The sequence below is a fragment of the Zonotrichia albicollis genome, chromosome 6 (assembly GCF_047830755.1).
Source record: "Zonotrichia albicollis isolate bZonAlb1 chromosome 6, bZonAlb1.hap1, whole genome shotgun sequence".
NCBI lineage: Eukaryota > Metazoa > Chordata > Aves > Passeriformes > Passerellidae > Zonotrichia > Zonotrichia albicollis.
Window position 1 is genome coordinate 48,314,244 of NC_133824.1, and position 18,685 is coordinate 48,332,928.

The following is an 18,685-nucleotide window of genomic DNA, read 5'->3' on the forward strand; positions in this document are numbered from 1 at the left end:
GTGCTCTGGGGTGGAGGAGGTGATGGGGTGGCTCCATCCTGCCCTGGCGGGGAGGAAGCAGGGTTTTGGGGAGCCCAGAGACCCTCCGGGGCATGGGAACCCCGTGGGTCTGCTGCTCCCAGCACGGGGGACACAGATCTGGTGGAGTCATGGTGATCCACAGCTCGTTTGTGCCTCTGGGTCGTGGATTTGGGGTGGTGGCACAGGGGGCTCGGGGCCTCCTGAGGTGTGGGAGAACTATGGAGTGATGAAGAGCCAGGAATTCCCCTCTCCTCCCTGTTTTTTGGAGTCAGTCACCTGCAGCTCCACATCCTGAGCGTCTTCCAGCACATGCAGGATCACCCCAGAACCCTCCAGGAATATTAGGTGAGGGGTAAGGCTGAAATTTCCACAGATGGGAGGTGGGGCATCCCAGGAGACATTGATCCCCACCATGGGTGAGGGCTGGGATCCAGCTGGACACCCGGGGACCCAGGATGCTGGGAAGGGGGTCAGGACTCCAGTCACCCCATCTCAGAAGGGTTTTGGGAAGTTTGGGGAAGCTGGGAGCAGGGTGATGGGGTGGTGGGATCTCCTGCTGTTACCCAGGGTGTCCTGGGATTGCTGGGACTTACTGGGAAGCTGGAAGAGTGGGAATCCCCGTGGGTACTAATATAGGGAGGTGCTGAGGGGAATGTTGGGGACATGCAGTACCAGGCTGGTGTTGGGGTTGGAAAGGTGGAGGAGGAAGATGGCAGGAAAGGGAGGAAGGAGATGCCTTATCCCAAGGTGACCCCAGCTGGGCCACAGCCAGGCCCAGCCCTGGATCCAATCCCGTGACCAGCTCCCACGTGGAGCCAAGGTCAAGGGCATGTGCCCATTCCCAGGAGCCTGGCAGTGCCATGGGGGCAGGGTGGGACCCGCTGTCAGGATCACAGGAGACAGCACAGAGGAGAATCCCAATTGTTTTTTTTTAAATACTTTATTTTTGTAACAACGTCAGAATTAAAAATTTTCCATAAATACCAGCCCCTGGCAGCCACTTCCCGGGCATTCCCGATAAAAAATGTGTACAAAACGGATGCGTGGCCGGGGTGAAGGTGGGGGGATACGGGATCCTCCCCGGGATCAGACCACAGGAATCATCACCACCATCATCATCACCACTATGAACACCATGTCGCAATGAGACCCAAAGCAGTAAGAGCATCCCAAATTCCTCCCTGGTGCCGCCGGGATCCAGCCCCTGTAAGGACAGGGCTGGGAGACCCCCCCCTCACCTCTGGGGGCACCTCGGGGTGGTCCCAGGAGGCCACCAGTGGTCCCCGGCCCAACCCGCCAGGAAGGGGGGTCGGTGTCCCCCCAGCACGGCACGGGGAGGAGGTCGGGCCCTTACTGGTTTGCCCGGGAATTGGGGGGTCCGGGAGTCGCCCTTCGGGGTCAGGAGCTGCCGCGGATCCTCTCCATGTAGCTCCGGAGCTCCTCGGGATCCCGCAGCCCCATGTCCTCGCACACCCAGCGGATGTCGTCCTCGCTGGCCACCAGGATGGACTGGACGTGGGGGGCGGCCGGGGGCGGCTCCTCGGGGACGCGGGGGGGCCCGAAGGTGACAAACTCCACCCGCTTCCTGCGGCCGCCCCCCGGGGCCGAGCCCTCCTTGCGGGGCGGCGGGGCCGGGGAGCCGGGGGGAGCCCCGTCCTCGCCGGAGCCCGGGGGGCCCCCGCAGCCGCAGGGGGGGCCCGGGGATGCCGGGGGCTCCGGCTGCCGGCGATCCGGCTGCGGCCGGTCCAGCTGCTGCCGATCCAGCTGCCGGCTCAGCTCCTCCTGGTCGGTGCCCAGCCAGACCCAGTTGTGGGGCTGTGAGGCCGAGGGGGCCCCGCCCGGCTCGGGCAGCTCCTTCTGCTGGTAGCGGAGCACGAAGAAGATGCAGTTGACGAGGAAGATGAAGATGGCGAGGCAGAACACTCCCAGGAGCACGTACATCCCGATTTCCAGGTCAGTCACCCGCTCCGGAGCCTTCACTATCTCCTCCTCATCTTCCTCCTCCTCTTCCATGCCGGCACGGTTGCGTCCGTAGCCTTCCTCCTCGTCCTCCTCCTCCGAGGAAGACCCCTGGAGCTTGGTGGCGGCTGGCCCCACGCCCGCGGGGTCCCTCTGTCCCACGGTCACCGCTTCCCCGGACATGGCGCCCTCGGCCCGCGGGAAGGGCCGGGGGCTCCCGGGAGAGGGGACCCCCACCTCGAGCCAGGCCGTGCCGCTGGCCAGGGCGGCCGCGCGGTGCCGGCCACGCCGGCACGGATCCGGGGGGTGCAGGCTGAGCTGGAGCAGGGCCCCCCGGCCCGGGCCCTCGGCCACCACCCACGGGTGGGCAGCGGGGACCCCAGGGGAGCCCCTGACGGTGGCGACGGCGCGGTCCAGGGACGTCACGGTCAAGGCCACCTCGTGCCACCCGTAGAGCTCCAGTGGGGCCAGCGTGTGGTCGGAGAAGGACAGCCAGATGGACAGGGTCGCTTCCTGGTGGGATGACAAGCGGGATGGCAGAGGTTTGGGGGACACCAGGGAGGCTGGGGTCAATCACCCCCCACCCGTCTCACCTGCTTGAGGGCCTGTAGTGTGGGTGTCCCCAGGACGGTGGCGGTGATCACGCCAGGATGATCCGGCTCTGTCCGCAGGGACAAGGAGAGCCCAGCCACCACCTGGGCACGGAGCTCCGTCACCGTCACCTTCTCCTCAGAAACCACCAGTGTCTGCTCCCCCAAGATGGAGTCGGAGAGCGGGGAGCGCACCTGGAAGCAGCTTGTGAGTCCCCCAACATTCCTCACAGCCACTGTTTCCTCTTCCCATCCTGTGCCAGCCTCTCAGTTCCCTCCCTCCCTGTATCCTGCCCAGCTCCCACTGGGATCATTTCCAGCCCCCCAGCTCCATCCCTGCAACCTTCCCACACCCCCACATCTTCCCAGGATCCCCCAGACAACCCCCATTTACCTCCACGGAGGTGACTCCAGGCTCCCGGCCCACCACCACAGCCCCTGCCTCCAGTGAGGCCACGCGGGGGTCCTGGACACGGGTCCGGGCAGCCACCAGGTGGGTGACATCCAGGAGCCACTCGGGGCTGGGCAGGTAGGACAGGTGACGGCCACCATCCAGGGGGTGGGCCACAAAGTGTGCCAGGACACGGAGCGCCGTGCGCTGGAACTGGGGCCGGCAGCCCCGCGCCCGCCGCTCCGGCTCCTCTGCAGCGTCCTCAGACTCCACCGTGGCACTGGGGACAGGGGACAGGGACAGGGTGACGAGAGTCCTGGGATGGGGTGACAAGGGGTTCCCCAAGGACAGGGGAATAGGGATTGCAGGACAGGGTGACAGAGATTCCACAACAGGGTGACGAGAATCCCTGGACACAAGAGTGTGTTGGGGGCTCACTGATGCATCCCCACACGTCAGGTCCCAGCCCCATTCCCGTCTCCCCCTTTCCCCAGCATCCCGTTCCATAGGCCTCACCTGTCAGGCCCCCCGGGCACTTTCCAGCCACGGAGCTGCTCCAGGATGGGATCTCCCAGCTGGACACGGAGCGGGAGCAGCGGAGCCCAGACGGAGAAGCTCAGCTCCGCCCGCAGCCGGCGCACCCAGAAATCCACGCGGGCGCCTCGCGCCCCTCGGCTCTCCTTGCCCCCCACGAACACCAGGTCGCAGGAATCCGACACCTGCAAGGGCACGTGGAATTCCATGGGAATGTCCCAGGGTGAGGTGGGATAATTCCATGGGAATGTCCCAAGGTGAGGCGGGATAACAAGGGGATAGCAGGACTCACCTGCAGCACCTGCTTGTCAGCGGATTCGCATCCTATGGGATCCGTGAGCTCGGACACAGCACCCCCTGCTTCCACAGCCACCAGTTTGACCGGGATAACGCGGGGCACCCCGGTCAGCGGCGCCGTGTTCAGGATCTCCAGCTCCTGGAAGCATAGTGGGATGAGGGGGCGCTTCCCGCAGGATGGAGGGCTGGAATGGGATGGGGACACCCACCTGCACCAGCGGGACTAGGGCACGGATGTCCCGCTCCGACACCTGGATTTCCCAGACCAGTTTGTCCTTCTGTGCCTCGGGATCCTGGCCGGGATACTCCACCTGCCACGTGAGGGGCCGTGCTGGCGCCAGCCCCCCCGTCCCGTTTTCCACAGCCACATCCAGGTGCAGGAACTCGGCCGGCTCGGACACCCTGCAGCACCGCATCGGGATCAGGGTGGAACAAGCCACAATTCCCACCAGGATGGGGGATTGGGATACTCCCTACCTGGAGCTGTCAGGAGTGACAGGGATGTCCCCGAGCCGCCGGCACGTCACCACAGCCGTGGAGTGCTTGGGACCACGGGAACGCTCCAGGTGCACGCTCCAGGTGCTGGGAATTGTGGGGTGGGCGGAGACCACCTGCAGGCCCTTCTTGGCCTTGATCCTGTGGTGTCACACAGTGTCAGATGGTGTCACACAATGCCCCAAAATGTCACACGGTGTTAAAACAGTGTCACACAGTGTCAGATGGTGTCCCACAGAGTCACCCACAATCGCTCGGTGTCACTCGCTGTCACACAGTGTCACACAATGTCACACAGTATCAGATGGTGCCACACAGTGTCACAGTCACACTGTCACACAATGTCACTCAGTGCACATGGTATCAGATGTTCGCATACTGCCACAAATTGCCACACAATGTCACAGAGTGTCACACAGTGTTGTTCACTGTCACAGTGTGTCACTCACAGTCACACACTGTCACACGCTTTCACACAGAGTCACATAGTGTCCAACAGTGTCCCCGTTGTCCCCGCTGTCACCTCAGGGTCAGGCTGTCGGCGGTGAAGTTGTGGCGCAGGGCGATGGTGGCCGTGAAGCGCTGCCCGGGCTGCAGGGGGACGTTGGGGACACGCAGCAGCACCTTCTCGTCCAGCCGCACCTCCTGCCGCCGCTCCGGCTCTCCCGCCCGCAGCTCCAGCATTGCCAGGAATCTGGGAGCCTCCCGCTCCCGAGCCCCGCACTCCCCCACGCTGTAGTGCAGCTCAGCCAGCTCCGGGCGCTCCGGAGGCTCCGCGGGGTCAGAATCACGCCGGCGGCTCCGGTGGGAATGGAGGGATCCCAAGGAGAACCAGCGTGGAGGGATCTCCAGCTCCACCACGCACACGCCCAGGGGGGCCTGCAGGGGAGAGGGGGTCCCGGGATTAGGCTGGGGGGGAGCCGTGGGTCCCCAGGGTCCCCAGGGTGGCACTGACCTGCAAGTGGCATGTCCCCCGGGCCACCCGCCCGCGGTGATGAGCGTGGAGGGTGGCACAGGGGAGATCCTGAGCTCTGGAGTGATGCCAATCCCTTGAAGAATCCCAGTTCCCAGGGTGGTCCTGCTGCTCATGGTGGTCCTGGTCCTTGAGGTGGTCCCAGTACTTGGGGTGATTGTGGATCCCAGGGTGGTGCCGGTCCTTGGGGTGATCCCGGACTCCATGGTGATCCTGCTGCTCGGGGTGGTCCTGGTCCCTGGGGCGGTCATGATCTCCAGGGTGATCCCAGTTCCTGGGGTGATCCCGGACCCCAGGGTGGTCCTGCTCCCTGGGATGATCCCAGTTCCTGGGGTGACCCTGACCCCCAGGGTGGTCCCGGACATCAGGGTGATCCCAGAGCCCAGGATGGTCCCAGTCCTTGGGATGATTCCGGGCCCCGGCATGATCCTGCTTCCCAGGCATCCAGTCGGGCCCATACAGGTGGAAGAGAACACGGGCCACGGGCTCGGCAGGGGACACAGAGCTCTCCAGGGACACAGCACGGACGGCCCAAGCTGAGCTGGGAGCGCTCTCCGTGGGCACCTCCTGTAAGGACACCAGGGTGGTGGTGGGGGCCGGGACACCCTGGGGTGGCCCAGGGGACACAGGAGTCCTGGTTACCTGGCGAATGCTGAACGGGGGGTAGGTGGCCTGGAACAGGGGCTGGGATCCGGCACGGAGCAGCAGGAACGTCTCGGAGCGGGTGTGCAAGGAAGAGTTGGGGGCCACGTCCTGATCCACCCTCTGCAGCCGGTAGGACTCGGGCACCCCAAGGACCTCCAGCTCCACCGGCAGGAACACGGGATCTGGGGGCTCCCTGTCACCCCTCACTGCAGGGACAAGGACGTGTCACATCCCGCAGGGACACAGCGGGAATGGGATGTGCAGCTGAGGGTCTTTGTGCCCACCTTTGTGGCAGCACACAGAGTGACCCCTTGCCTGGGCCACCACATTCTGAGGTCACCCCTGCCATGGCTCCCCCATCCCGGGGTTATCCCGTCCCGAGGTTATCCCATCCCTGCATCAGGACTGGGGGGCCACTCGGTTCCGCCAGTCCTGGCTGCTCCCTGTGGGAATGCATTCCCCACTGGGGAGAGGGTTAAAACCGTGTCCTGCAGGGTGGGATCCAGGCTCAAGGTGCCCTGATCAAAGGGATCCCTCACCACAGGGAGCAGATCCCACCTGGATGCCCGGGCAGGGCTTCCTCACGGCCGGGAATTGATGCCACCGAGGGGATCAGGCGTGCGGGAGAGAGGCCAGGCAGATCCCGGGATCCGGGGGGAAGGGGAGCCCCTCGGGCGGCGGGTTCCCGTGGGGACCGGGAGGAGATTCCCCCCTCGAGATCCCCGTGGATCCAACGTTCCCCGGGTGATCCCCGCGGGATCCCAGGCGGTGGAGGGGGCACGGATCCCGCGGATGGGGGGCGCGGATCCCGGGGAACGCGGGGAAGAAGGAGGAGGGGGTGAGGTCGCTCCGGCTCTCTGGATCCCGGCGGAACGGAGGGACCCGAACGTGGGGAAAGGGGAGAACCGACCCGGCTTGCGGGTCCACGCGGGAGCGGATCCCGGCAGGACGGCGGGAGGGGCGCGGAGCGGGGTCGGAATCGGTGCCCGGTGCTGTTCCTGGTGCCAGCTGCCGTTCCCGATGCCTTTCCCGGTGCCGTTCCCACTTACCCGGGGCGCAGAGCAGGGCGGCGGCCAGCAGCGCCAGCCGGGGCGCCGAGGCCATGGCCGGCGGGGGCTCGGTCCGTGCGCCGGTGCCGCCGGTGCCGGTGCCGCCGGTGCCTCCCGTCCCTCCGCCCCCGCGCCGAGACAATGGGGCCGGGGCGGGACCGGCACCGGCGCCGCCTCGTCCCGCCGGGTCCTAAAGCCCGGCCGTGCCCGGTGCTCCGGCTCCTGCTCCACAGCCCGACGCACATCCCAGCCCGCTCCCCATTCCCATCCCACTCCCCATTCCCAGCCCACTCCCCATTCCCAGCCCTGCTCCCCATTCCCCGCCCTGCTCCCCATTCTCATCCTCACCCCATTCCCCATTCCCATCCCTGCTCCCCATTCCGACCCTCATCCCATTCCCCATCCCCATCTCTACTCTTCATCCTCTTCCTCATCCCCATCCCAATCCTCGCTCCTGATCCCATTCCCAGCCGCACCCAGCACCGGACACCCCAGGCCACACGGAGACCCCTGGAGCAGAGCAGGAGGGTGGAAATTCTTTCCCCAGCTGCCATCCATCTTTCCCTGTTTCACAAGGGACACTGGGGACATGGGAAGGACAAGGACATCCATGATGAGGGGCATGGAGTGAGTGGGAAGCACAGCAGGAACAGCTGGAGGGCGGTGGGATCCACCTTCCTCCTCTTCCTCCTCCTCGCCTTCCACTCTGAATGGACTGGGGGGCGGCTTGAGCCTGACCACCTTCCCCTGGGAAAGCAGCAGGGCCAGGCCGGATAAATCCGTCTTTATTCCAAACCACATTATCAAAACCGTTTAAAAAGCAGCTTAAAACCCAAAACCTGACAGTGAGGGGACCCCAAAACAAGCAGAGCCCCCGGGACGGGGAATGGGATCCCCTCCGCACCCCAAGCCGGCTGGGCTGGGCCAACATCCCTGGCGAGCAGGGAATGTGGGAGCTCTTCTCCCACTCTTGGGGCGTGTGGGGGCTTTTGGGGTGAAGGCACTTGTGGCACGTGTGGCAAGGCACGGCCCCCGATTCTGGGGTGCTCCCAGAGGGATGGGGGGCCCCCAGGACCCCTGGGAGAACTGGGAAGCAGAGCAGAGGGTGCAGGGGGCTCAGCAGAGCGGGGGGACACATGCTTGGGATGCTTGGGATGGTGGAGCCAAGCTTTGGGAAAGCTTCAGGGGGGCTCAATCCTCCCGGTTCCGGGGTCCCCCAAACTTCTGGCGCCGCCGCAGCTCCTCCACCTTCCACTCCAGGCTCTTGACGGCCGCATCCAGCCGGGCACTGGGATCCGGGGATGCCACCAGGCTGCCCAGGAAGGTGTAGAGCAGCCACAGGCCCAGCAGCATTCCCGCCTGCACCGTGGGGCTCTCCTGGGAAGCGGCCACGTGCAGGAAGGCTCCCAGGAAGAAGAAAAGCTTCAGGCCACGGAGCAGCGGGAGCAGCAGCCCTCGGAGCCGGGTCAGCACCCAGGATCCCAGCAGGGCGGCCACGGCCCACAGGAGCACCCTCTGCACTTCTCCGGGAGCCAGAGCTGCCGTTCGGACCAGCCGGTGGCCTGGGAATGGGATCTGGGGGTCAGCGGTGGCGCCAGGAATGGGGGCAGGAGCTGTCCCACGGGGTGAGCCCCACTCACCGTTGATGCTGGAGGCGGCCAGGAGATCCCCCAGGATCCCACAGAGCGTGCTCAGGGCTGCTGAGATCCCAGAGGAAACGATCCACAGGGTGGTGGAGAGGCTCTGCAGGGAAGGATGGGGATAAGGGAGTGGGAAAATGTCCCGTGCCCCTGCACAAGGAGCTCCAGGGAAGGTTTGGGAATGGGGATCCCACCTCTGCCACCACCCGCAGGGGCTGGTGTCCCACCCAGCTTTCCAGGGTGTCCCAAGTGGATCTTCCCAGCCGGAGCAGGAAGTCATCAGAGGTGGTGGTGTGTCCCCTGAATCCCTCCGGGCCACCCTTGGCTCCGTCCCCCGCCGATCCCATGAGGAATGGGATCCACAGCAGCAGGGCCAGCAGGGCCCGGTGCCCCACGGCACTCCCCATCCTGGAACCCGGGATCTGTGGGGAAAGAGACACGTGAGGGTGCTGGGAAGAGGAAACCCTGCTGGTTTTGGGGTCCACCTGCTGGTTTTGGGGTGCCCCAAGCAGAAGGGGAGGCTTGAGGCCCCACAGCCCAGTTCCATGCCCCCCCTCGGCACAGGCCTGGGTGTCCTGGCTATTTTTGGGATCGACCAGAGTCAGCGGGACACAGCCAAGGGCACCGGGCCTGGCTGGGAAGGGGGGGCACCCCTTCCCAAAGGAGGGAGCGGGGTGTTCCGGGACGGGACACTGCCATCACTGCCACCCCCGAGACCCCCCCTGCTCCCCACTTCTCCCCAATCCCCCCGGGATATCCCCAGTCCCAGTGTGTCCAGCCCCGCCCAGTTCCCCCCATTCCGCTGGAGCCCCCGATCGCCCCTGTGCCCGCCCCCCCTCCCCGGGCCCTCCACCCTCCACGATCCCCAAAATCCCCCCGCACTTCCCTGGATCTCCCCAATTCCCACTGGACCCCCAAACCCCTCTGAGCGCACCCCACCCACATCTCCGAGGTGTCCGGGATCCCTCGGATCCCCCCAGGATCCCCCCAGGCCCCTCTGTACCTACCTCCCACTATCCCCCCCCCACTCCGCAGGATCCCCCCGGTTCCCCCGGGATCCCCCCCAGGAACCCCCCCCCGCGGCTCCCTCATCCCGCCTATCCCCCTCTGGAGCGTCCCCGCCCATTCTCCCTCCGTTTCCCTCCCAGCTTTCCCCAAATTTGCCCCAGTTTTGCCCGAATTCCGCCCCCCACCCCAGGGTCCCCCCCGACCCCCCCTCACCGGGGCTTCCCTGGGCTCCGCCGCGGGGCACGCCGGGAGTTGTAGTTCCCGGGAGGGCCGCGGGGCATGCCGGGAGCGGGGTCACCATGGCAACAGCCGGAGGCGGGCGGTGGCGCGCGGTGCACGCCGGGAAGCGCCGTTCCCGCCGGCGGGGGGAGCGCGGGGGATGCCGGGAGCGCTTCCGGTTCCGGCGGCGGCGGCGCCCGCGTGAGCGCTCGGGAGCGGCGCGGGGGCCGCGCGCGCCAACCGGAACCGGAACCGGGACCCCGGACCGGAAAGGAGAACCGGAAACAGCCTCGGAAGGGCAGCGGGGCCGTAACCGGAGAGCCGCGACCCCCCGGCCTCCGCCATGGCGCTCATCTGCTCCAGTGAGTGCGGAGAGAGAGCGGTCGCGGCAGTGCGGGCGGGGAGCGCTACCGAACGGGGGATCCCGGGCTGCGAGGCGGGGACAGCCGGGGTCACCGGGGGATCACCGGGCAGGGAATTCCCAAATCCCCGTTCCCGTCCCGACCCATCCTCCCTTTCCCCCCGCAGTTTCCAACGAGGTCCCGGAGCACCCGTGTGTGTCGCCGGTGTCCAACCACGTGTACGAGCGGCGGCTGATCGAGAAGTACATCGCGGAGAACGGCACCGACCCTGTCAACAACCAGCCGCTGTCCGAGGAGCAGCTCATCGACATCAAAGGTACCGGGAACGGGAACGGGCGTGGCAAAGGCTCTCCCGGGAAAAGCGGCTCTCCCGGGAAAGTGGCTCTCCCGGGGGCGGGAATGGCGGTGCCCGAGGTGTTCTGGGGTTTGAGGTGCCAAACTCAGCTGTGGAGGCCGGGAAGGAGCGGGGTAAAGAAGGGATGGTGAAATGGGGAAGGAAAGGAATGGGAGTGCCGATCCATAGGGATATCAGGCACACGGATGACCCGTCTGTCTTTCCTGCAGTCGCGCACCCGATCCGGCCCAAGCCGCCCTCGGCCACCAGCATCCCGGCCATCCTGAAGGCCCTGCAGGACGAGTGGGTGAGTGAGCGCCGGGGGGGTTGCCGGGGTCGGGATGGTCCCGGTGCCGTTCCCGGCTGACGGCGGCGCTCCCGCAGGACGCCGTGATGCTGCACAGCTTCACGCTGCGGCAGCAGCTGCAGACCACGCGCCAGGAGCTGTCCCACGCCCTGTACCAGCACGACGCCGCCTGCAGGGTCATCGCCCGCCTCACCAAGGAGGTCACTGCCGCCAGAGAAGGTGACACAGACGTGTGGCATTTCCAGGAAGAAGCGCTGGGAAGTGCTTTATCTATCCTGGTTTTCTTCTAAACCTGTTGTGTTTCTGCAGCTCTGGCCACGCTGAAGCCTCAGGCCGGGCTCATCGTGCCCCAGGCGGTGCCGTCAGCACAGCCCAACGTAGCCGTGAGTCCCTGCTTTCCATCCCAGCCCTTTCCCCGCTCATTCCCAGCCCTTTTCCCACTCATTGCTCCCCCATTCCCTCTCTGCATGTCCCTTATGTCTGTGCTACACAGGGCGCTGGCGAGGCCATGGATCTGGGAGAGCTGGCGGGAATGACCCCGGAGATCATCCAGAAGGTAGGAGCAGTGTTCCACGTGTTCCCCTCTCCATCTCCCCATGGCAGAATTCCTGCTCTGTGCCCACCCTCCTCTTGTTTTCCAGCTCCAAGACAAGGCCACGGTGCTGACCACGGAGCGTAAGAAGGTGAGTGACCTTCGCCAAGGATTTGGAGGGAGCTGGGATGTGCCGTGCTCCAGCCAAGGCTGATGTTTATCCCTGATTTTTCCAGAGGGGCAAGACGGTCCCGGAGGAGCTGGTGAAGCCGGAGGAGCTCAGCAAGTACCGGCAGGTGGCCTCACATGTGGTGAGTGCCAGGCTGGGAAAGGACAGGGAAACTCCTACATGGAGCTGGGAATTGCGTCTTGATTCCTTTTGGGAGAATTTTGCTGCTTGTGGCAGTAATTTGGGGTTCTCCTCCCTCACACAGGGGCTGCACAGCGCCAGCATCCCAGGAATTCTTGCCTTGGATCTGTGTCCTTCCGACACCAACAAGATCCTCACTGGTAAGGGAGCTTTCCTGGGGGTTTGCCACCAGGGAGTAGATCTCTTTCTCTGTGTTTTTGGGAGTTTGAAGGAGGACAAGGGACACGAGGCAGGTGGATTAGGGGTTGGTTGGCCCCACACTCCCATCCCAGCGCTTCCCGCTCGGTTTTCCAGGTGGAGCCGACAAAAACGTCATCGTGTTCGACAAGAGCTCGGAGCAGATCCTGGCCACGCTCAAGGGCCACACCAAGAAGGTCACCAGCGTTGTCTTCCACCCATCCCAGGTGCGTCTGGCTCTTCCCTCGCTCCCAGGATGCCTCAGGTCTGGATATCAGCACCCTCCTCTGCTGGGAGCCCTCAGAGAGGTGAATTATTCCCATGTGAACCTTCTGGTGTTGTCCTTGTGCAGGACTTGGTGTTCTCGGCCTCTCCCGACGCCACGATCCGGATCTGGTCCGTTCCCAACGCCTCCTGCGTGCAGGTGGTCCGTGCCCACGAGGGCTCCGTGACCGGGCTCAGCCTGCACGCCACGGGTGATTACCTGCTCAGCTCCTCGGATGACCAGGTGAATCCCTCCCCATCCCACAGATTCCGCCTGTGCTTCCCACCCCTCCCATATCCAACGCTCTTCCTCTCTCCCCCAGTACTGGGCTTTCTCGGATATCCAGACTGGCCGGGTCCTCACCAAGGTGACGGATGAGAGCTCTGGATGTGGTAAGCCTTGGAGCTGGTTTTCCGCATTCTGGGCATCCCTTGGCTCCTGGAGTTCATGGGAACTCCTTTGGAGTGGTCTTGGTAGCTTTCCCAACCTTCCTGAGTCTTCCCAACCCTTCCAATCTAATCAGCCTTGTTGAGAGTTCCCAAATCTCAATGTTCCCAACTCCCTGTATCTTCCTAAACCCGTGAGTCTCCCCAACCCTCTTGAGCCTTCCCAACCTTCCAACTCTTCCCAACCCTCTTGGGAGTCATCCCAAGTGTCTGATTCTCCTGCTGTCTCCACAGCTCTCACCTGTGCGCAGTTCCACCCGGACGGGCTCATTTTTGGGACGGGAACGATGGATTCCCAAATCAAGATCTGGGATCTGAAGGTGAGGGCTGATGGAAATGTGCAGGAACAGGGGTTTGGGGCTGTCTGAGCTTGGTTTGGGGGTCAGTCCAAGGAGCAGGATTTTGAGGAATGTTTTTGGAGGTTTCTCCAAAAATCCCAAGGTTCCAGCTGCAGAGCAGCCACTGGTGACGCCGTGACCACACAGGCCGGTTGGGAACGATGCCACATCCCAGCTCTGTGATTCCCTGTGCCCACCTTGTCCCCAGGAACGCACCAACGTGGCCAACTTCCCGGGACACTCGGGCCCCATCACCAGCATCGCCTTCTCCGAGAACGGATACTACCTGGCCACGGCAGCTGACGACTCCTCCGTCAAGCTCTGGGACTTGAGGAAGCTCAAGAACTTCAAGACGTTGCAGCTGGATAACAACTTTGAGGTGTGTGATGTCTCTCTCTGCTCCAGGGGTTGTGGCATCCCGGAAAAGCCTTTTTTGGTAGCTTTTTCAGTGCCTTGTTGTGATTCTTCTCCGCAGGTGAAATCCCTGATTTTCGACCAGAGTGGGACCTACCTGGCGCTGGGCGGGACTGATGTCCAGATCTACATCTGCAAGCAGTGGACAGAGATCCTCCACTTCACAGGTGAGCGGCTCTGGGAATCATGGTAGTGGCTAGGGCAGGAATGGGACAAATCTACTCGGAATTGTGACCATGGATTGTTTTCTGTCCCCAGAGCACAGTGGTCTGACCACAGGAGTGGCCTTTGGCCACCATGCCAAGTTCATCGCTTCCACAGGCATGGACCGGAGCCTCAAGTTCTACAGCCTGTAGCCCTGGAAGTGGGGCTGGAAGTTTTTGGGATTGGGGCTGGGAGGTGGGTGGGATGTGGGGATTATCCAGGTGGGATTATCAAGCTCCCCTGTTGTAGCTGTCAGTTGTAAGGGAAGTCAGACATTGCCTTCCCCGTGCTCCATGGATTTATTGTTTAGTTTTTTTCCCCAATTCTGTGTGTTTTCCTTTAGATTGTTTTGTGCTTGTAACTGGTTTGACAAAAAAACCCAATCCTGGTGCTGGTGAAAGTTAGAGGCCGGGATGTGTGGAAGGAAGGAGGGAGGGAAGGGAAGACTGTGCAGTTTTGTAAGCAGTTACTTAGTTTCAGTATGGAAATAAAGAATTATTCCCTGTCATCCCAGTTGGAAAAGGCTCCTGTGAAGGGCTGGGGTGTAGTAGGGTGGGATTTGGGGGGGGTCTGTGGCTGCTGCCATCTTGGGAATGGGGATGAGGGTCCCTCTTTCGTCCCCTCCAAAGGACAAACCACACTTAAAGCCGTGTTTTGCACTGGTTTTATTTTTCCAGCTTTCCCAGAGACATCCAATAGCATCCAGGTAGAGGCTGGAGCTGGAAGGAGGAAGAGGGGGAAGAGATAATTCAGAGGGATGAAGGGGTGTTTGGGATGAAGGGGTTTTTAGGGAGCAGAAGGCACTCACCCCTCAGCCTCTCTGCTGAGTTCCCCCTCTCTTGGGAGCCTCAGGAAACACAACGCATCCCTGGGATGTGACTGTCCCCATGCTGTCACCTGTGCTCCTGTCCCCTGGAGACCTCCGTGCTCCTGTGAGGAGCAGCAGGTTGGCTTGGGAAGAAGGGGACACGTAGAGACCTTCCCAAATCCCTGCAGGCTCCCAGACTCACGTGAGGGCACTCCCAGCTGGCAGGAGGGCCGGCAGGGCTCCGGCTGGGCCAGGTGGCACACCGAGGCGCTGCAGGAGATGTACACCTGGGAGCCACAGGAATGCCAGCCTCACCTGGGGATCCCCACAAAGGCTCCCCGAGCCTGAAGAGACTCCCAAAAAGCATCCCCAAGTTTTGAGGAACCTCCCAAAACAGCGTGAGCTTCCCAACAGGAAAGGATTGTGGGCAGCTCAGTGCTGGAGTGAGTCTGGGGGTGTTGGGATGAGAGATTCCCAACACTGAGGCATTCCCAACACATGGATTCAGGAGGATCCCCCTCACCTCCCCTTCCAGCACAGCCATTTTGGGGGGCTCCACAAAGGCAAAGGTGGAGATGACGAAGCGCTGGTAGTGGCTGGGGAAGGGCAGCTCCGGAGAGGCCGGACCCATCGGAATCAGCCGTGTCCTGTAGTTGTCCCCTTGGAAGGGACACCTGGGTGGTAAACAAGGACACTGTGTCAGCACAGTGACCCCCTTCACTTCCATCTTCCCGTCCTTTTCCACTCACCCTTCCACCAGGATGGGCCACTGGGGCTGGGATGTGGCGTGGGAGCCAGGGGAGGCCCAGCAGTGGTGCAGCACCAGCACCAAATTGGGATCTGTCTTCTGGAGCAGCCGGACTTCCACGTAAATGGGGTCCCGGAGCACCCTCACCAGGGGGAAGTCACCCACAGCGTGGTAGGAACTGTAGGATTCATCTGTGGGAATGTTGGAAGGGGTTGAGCAGGATGGGGAGTGGGATGGGGAGCGGGATAGGGAGCACTCACCGGTGGCAATGCGCAGCTGGAGCGCCAGCGGGCCCAGCATGGCCAGGGGGGCCGATGTGGGGGGCACGGCCACCTCCACTCCCAAGGGAAGGAGGTCACTGGAGTTGTAGATGCACCGAGCTCGGAGACTGGGGAAAAGAGGGAGAGAAAGGTGGGAGACTCCCAAATCCTCCATCAGCCCCTCAGCCCAAGGTGTGGGGACACCACCAGGGATGCGGTAGGAGCGAGGGTTGGTTTGATCCAAGGGGGAATCCAGGCTCCCTGCCTCGATTTCTCCACCCTCTTCCCTTACATGTAGACGCTGTCCCGAGTGACGGAGCCACGGGGGGATCCCTGGACGTCGATGGTGGAGATCAGCTGGTTCTCATAGACCAGCGTGTCCCCTATCACCTGTGCAGGGAACACCAGAATGGGAAACATCCTGGGGCATGCACGGATCAGGATTTGAGGCAGGAGGCAGCATGTGGGTGAGTTTTTCCTTGAAATTTTGGAGGGACTGGGTGCTCCCACCTGGGGGTTCTCTGGGTTTTTCCTGCCCTACCTGGACGGTGGTGCCGCAGTGGGTGACTGGGAAGCGGAACATGACGAAGGCCTCGGACACATGGTGGGGCTCGCACCCCGCCTGGCCGCCGGCCACCCGCACGGTGTCCAGGTTGTACGGCAGGGCCACCATTCCCCGCGGCACCACCAGCACGAAGTGTCCCTCCAGCAGGCACTGCACGGTGGCTGCGACACCACGGAGAGGCTCCGTCACTCTGAGCACCCTCTCCCGGCGCCGGGGAGGGATTTTGGGACGTGCCCTCGGGGTATCCCTACCGGTATTCCCGTAATAGCAGGGTGTGGTGCGGTCCGTGTTGTCGTAGCAGCATCCCGCCTGCAGGCACGCATCCCGTCCCTGCGGAGCCACGCACGGCATGCGGCCCACCGGCACCTGGCACTGCTCCCGGGTCAGCTGCGTTCCTGCGGGAAGCACAGGGGACACAGCAGGAATGTGGGTTCAAAAAGTGCCTCGAGGCCGTTTCCCTTTGTCCCAGCATCCCAGCTTCCTGCCTTACCTGCCCCCGGCGAGGGGTAGAAGAGCGCTGTGGGCTGCAGCAGGCTGGGCTGGGTGTGAATCCCAGGCTGCAGCAATCCAGGCTGGGGCCGCAGCCCAGGGAGTCCCAGGCCGGGCTGGGGCTCAGCCTGGGGTCCAGGGCTGATGAAACCTGGCCAGGATGAGAGTCCTGGGTGCACCAAAGCTGGGCTGGGATGGAGCAGCCCAGCATGGCCTGGGAACACGGCTTGGGAGTTGGAGGGATGATTGGGACGAGATATTCCTGGCTGGTTTAGGGGCTGACCTCCCGGGCGCTGGAATCCTGCTGGAGTCTGGGCACCAGTGGAGGACAAGCCAGGCTGGTTGGGGGATACAAACCCTGGGCGAATCCCTGGTTGGTTTTGACCCCCAGGATGAATTTGGGATACAGACCCGGGGCGAATCCCTGGTTGGTTTTGACCCCCAGGATGAATTTGAGATACAGACCCAGGGCGAATCCCTGGTTGGTTTTGACCCCCAGGATGAATTTGGGATACAGACCCAGGGCGAATCCCTGGTTGGTTTTGACCCCCAGGATGAATTTGGGATACAGACCCAGGGCGAATCCCTGGTTGGTTTTGACCCCCGTGATGCAGCATCCCAGGCTGGTTGTGGGATACAGATACTGGACGAATGCCTGGTTGGGTTTGACCCACAGAATGCATTATCCCAGGCTGATGTTGGGATACAGGCCCTGGGCGAATCCCTGGCTGGTTTTGACCCACAGAATGCGTCATCCCAGGCTGATTTGGGGATACAGACCCTGGACGAATCCCAGGCTGGTTGTGGGATGCAGACCCTGGGCGAATCCCTGGTTGGTTTTGACCCCCAGCATGCATCATCCCAGGCTGGTTTTGGGTTCCAGACCCTGGGCGAATCCCAGGCTGGTTTTGGGATACAGACCCTGGACGCAGGTGCCCTGGCTGGCTCTGCCCCCCGTGATGCCCCAAACCGGGATGGTTTTGGGATACAAGCACTGGGTGAAGAAACTCTGGCTGGCTCTGCCCCCCAGGCTGGGGGGGCTGCACTGCTGGGTGGAAGAAGCTTCCCTGGACTGGGTTGACAGGATGAACCCCAGCAGGCTGGGACAGAAGCCCCGAGTGGGCTGGGTTGGAATGGTGGTGGATCCCGGGAAGCACTGGGCTGGGCTGGTACTGTCCCACGGCGTGAACCTGCTCCACGAGATCTTGGGCTGAGAAGTGGGATCCCGTGAGGGTGAGGGAGGACCCCGAGACCTGGTGCAGGCCAGTGTGGGAGAACAGCGTTGGGCTGTCCCGGCTCGTCCCCTGGGTTCCATCTGTGAGCGCCTCAGAGCCACCTGGCTTGGGGCAGGTCATGTTGACCTCGTAGGAGGTGATGGGGATCCCGCTGGACAGCAGCTCCTCCAGCTGCACCCGCAGGACGTAGCGGTTCTCCTGAGGGGAACACGAGGGACGGTCACCCCCATCCTGCTGGAGGGGACCGTGGAGGGGACAGGAGCGTCACCTTGAACAGGACGTGGCAGCCCTTGTAGCCAGAGGAGAAGATGACAGAGCCGTCCTCCCTGGAATTCAGCCAGTGGAGGCAGATGGAGCAGTTGGCCACGTCAAAGCGGGAGCCAAACTCGTCTGGAGGGACACCATGGATACAGGGATGTGACACATCCATGTGTGTGGAAACCCCCCGGGCAGCAGCACCAGCTCATCCAAGCCCTTGGGCTCATCCCATTGGGACACCATCACCACAGAACACTCCAGGGCTGAGGGGAGTCCCAGAGAAATCCAACACCCAAGGGAATCCAGGGAGGCCCCCACTCACCCAGAACCTTGAAGCGGACGGTGCGGCCATGGGGCGGGAAGACCAGGAGCTGCATTCCCAACTCTCCGCAGTCGTGGCGGTACTGCAGCCGTGCCACAGTGGCTCTGGGCCACGGGGACAGGAGGAAGAGGAGCAGGAGGAAGGAGCAGCTCCGTCCCATGGCTGCGACACGGACGGAGCACAGGGCTCTGCGGTGTGGATTTATATCCGGATGGCTGGGATGTGGGGGGGGGGATCAGGATCAGCTGATCCCATGGGATGAGCTCTGCCCAGGGCTCCTCGCTCCCCTGCCACCAGTGACCTCAGTGCCCCAGCCCTGTGGTCACCTCCTGTGGCTGTGTCACGGTGACCAGGGACTAACCGAGCTTATCCCACACTTGGAGGCTGTCCCAGAGAACAGGGAATGGAACTGGTTCCAGGCGGGATGCCC

The 18,685-nt window shown here is 63.2% G+C and overlaps 4 protein-coding genes across 5 annotated transcripts; 1 reads left to right on the forward strand and 3 right to left on the reverse strand.

Moving 5' to 3' along the window:
* Nucleotides 1-950: 950 nt before the first annotated feature.
* On the reverse strand, nt 951-7,188 carry TMEM132A (transmembrane protein 132A). Its single transcript, XM_074543654.1, has 11 exons — nt 6,955-7,188; nt 5,903-6,111; nt 5,243-5,827; nt 4,811-5,166; nt 4,270-4,428; nt 4,002-4,194; nt 3,788-3,931; nt 3,478-3,680; nt 2,965-3,241; nt 2,574-2,765; nt 951-2,493 (listed from the first exon to the last, which is right to left on the reverse strand). Exons 1-11 carry the CDS (start codon nt 7,007-7,009, stop codon nt 1,420-1,422), a joined length of 3,447 nt encoding a protein of 1,148 aa, XP_074399755.1. The 5' UTR covers nt 7,010-7,188; the 3' UTR covers nt 951-1,419.
* A 535-nt stretch (nt 7,189-7,723) lies between these two features.
* TMEM109 (transmembrane protein 109) lies at nt 7,724-9,952 on the reverse strand. Of its 2 annotated transcripts, XM_074543656.1 has the most exons (4): nt 9,816-9,952; nt 8,789-9,016; nt 8,595-8,697; nt 7,724-8,516 (listed from the first exon to the last, which is right to left on the reverse strand). In XM_074543656.1, the coding sequence occupies exons 2-4, from the start codon at nt 8,999-9,001 to the stop codon at nt 8,146-8,148; spliced, it is 687 nt and encodes a 228-aa protein (XP_074399757.1). In that variant the 5' UTR covers nt 9,002-9,016; nt 9,816-9,952; the 3' UTR covers nt 7,724-8,145. The 2 variants fall into 2 exon arrangements, with proteins under 2 accessions (XP_074399757.1, XP_026654627.1); XM_026798826.2 differs by lacking the exon at nt 9,816-9,952 and having other exon boundaries at nt 8,789-9,307.
* A 30-nt stretch (nt 9,953-9,982) lies between these two features.
* PRPF19 (pre-mRNA processing factor 19) lies at nt 9,983-14,078 on the forward strand. The gene is made up of 16 exons (XM_074543655.1): nt 9,983-10,183; nt 10,350-10,499; nt 10,748-10,824; nt 10,902-11,043; nt 11,134-11,207; nt 11,318-11,380; nt 11,466-11,507; nt 11,593-11,667; nt 11,791-11,866; nt 12,021-12,130; nt 12,256-12,411; nt 12,491-12,560; nt 12,849-12,934; nt 13,161-13,331; nt 13,428-13,533; nt 13,625-14,078. Exons 1-16 carry the CDS (start codon nt 10,165-10,167, stop codon nt 13,720-13,722), a joined length of 1,515 nt encoding a protein of 504 aa, XP_074399756.1. The 5' UTR covers nt 9,983-10,164; the 3' UTR covers nt 13,723-14,078.
* A 256-nt stretch (nt 14,079-14,334) lies between these two features.
* Nucleotides 14,335-18,460, reverse strand: ZP1 (zona pellucida glycoprotein 1). The gene is made up of 10 exons (XM_074543657.1): nt 18,256-18,460; nt 17,944-18,065; nt 16,442-17,873; nt 16,203-16,346; nt 15,928-16,112; nt 15,679-15,776; nt 15,128-15,514; nt 14,902-15,052; nt 14,581-14,665; nt 14,335-14,500 (listed from the first exon to the last, which is right to left on the reverse strand). The coding sequence occupies exons 1-10, from the start codon at nt 18,413-18,415 to the stop codon at nt 14,382-14,384; spliced, it is 2,883 nt and encodes a 960-aa protein (XP_074399758.1). The 5' UTR covers nt 18,416-18,460; the 3' UTR covers nt 14,335-14,381.
* Nucleotides 18,461-18,685: the final 225 nt, after the last annotated feature.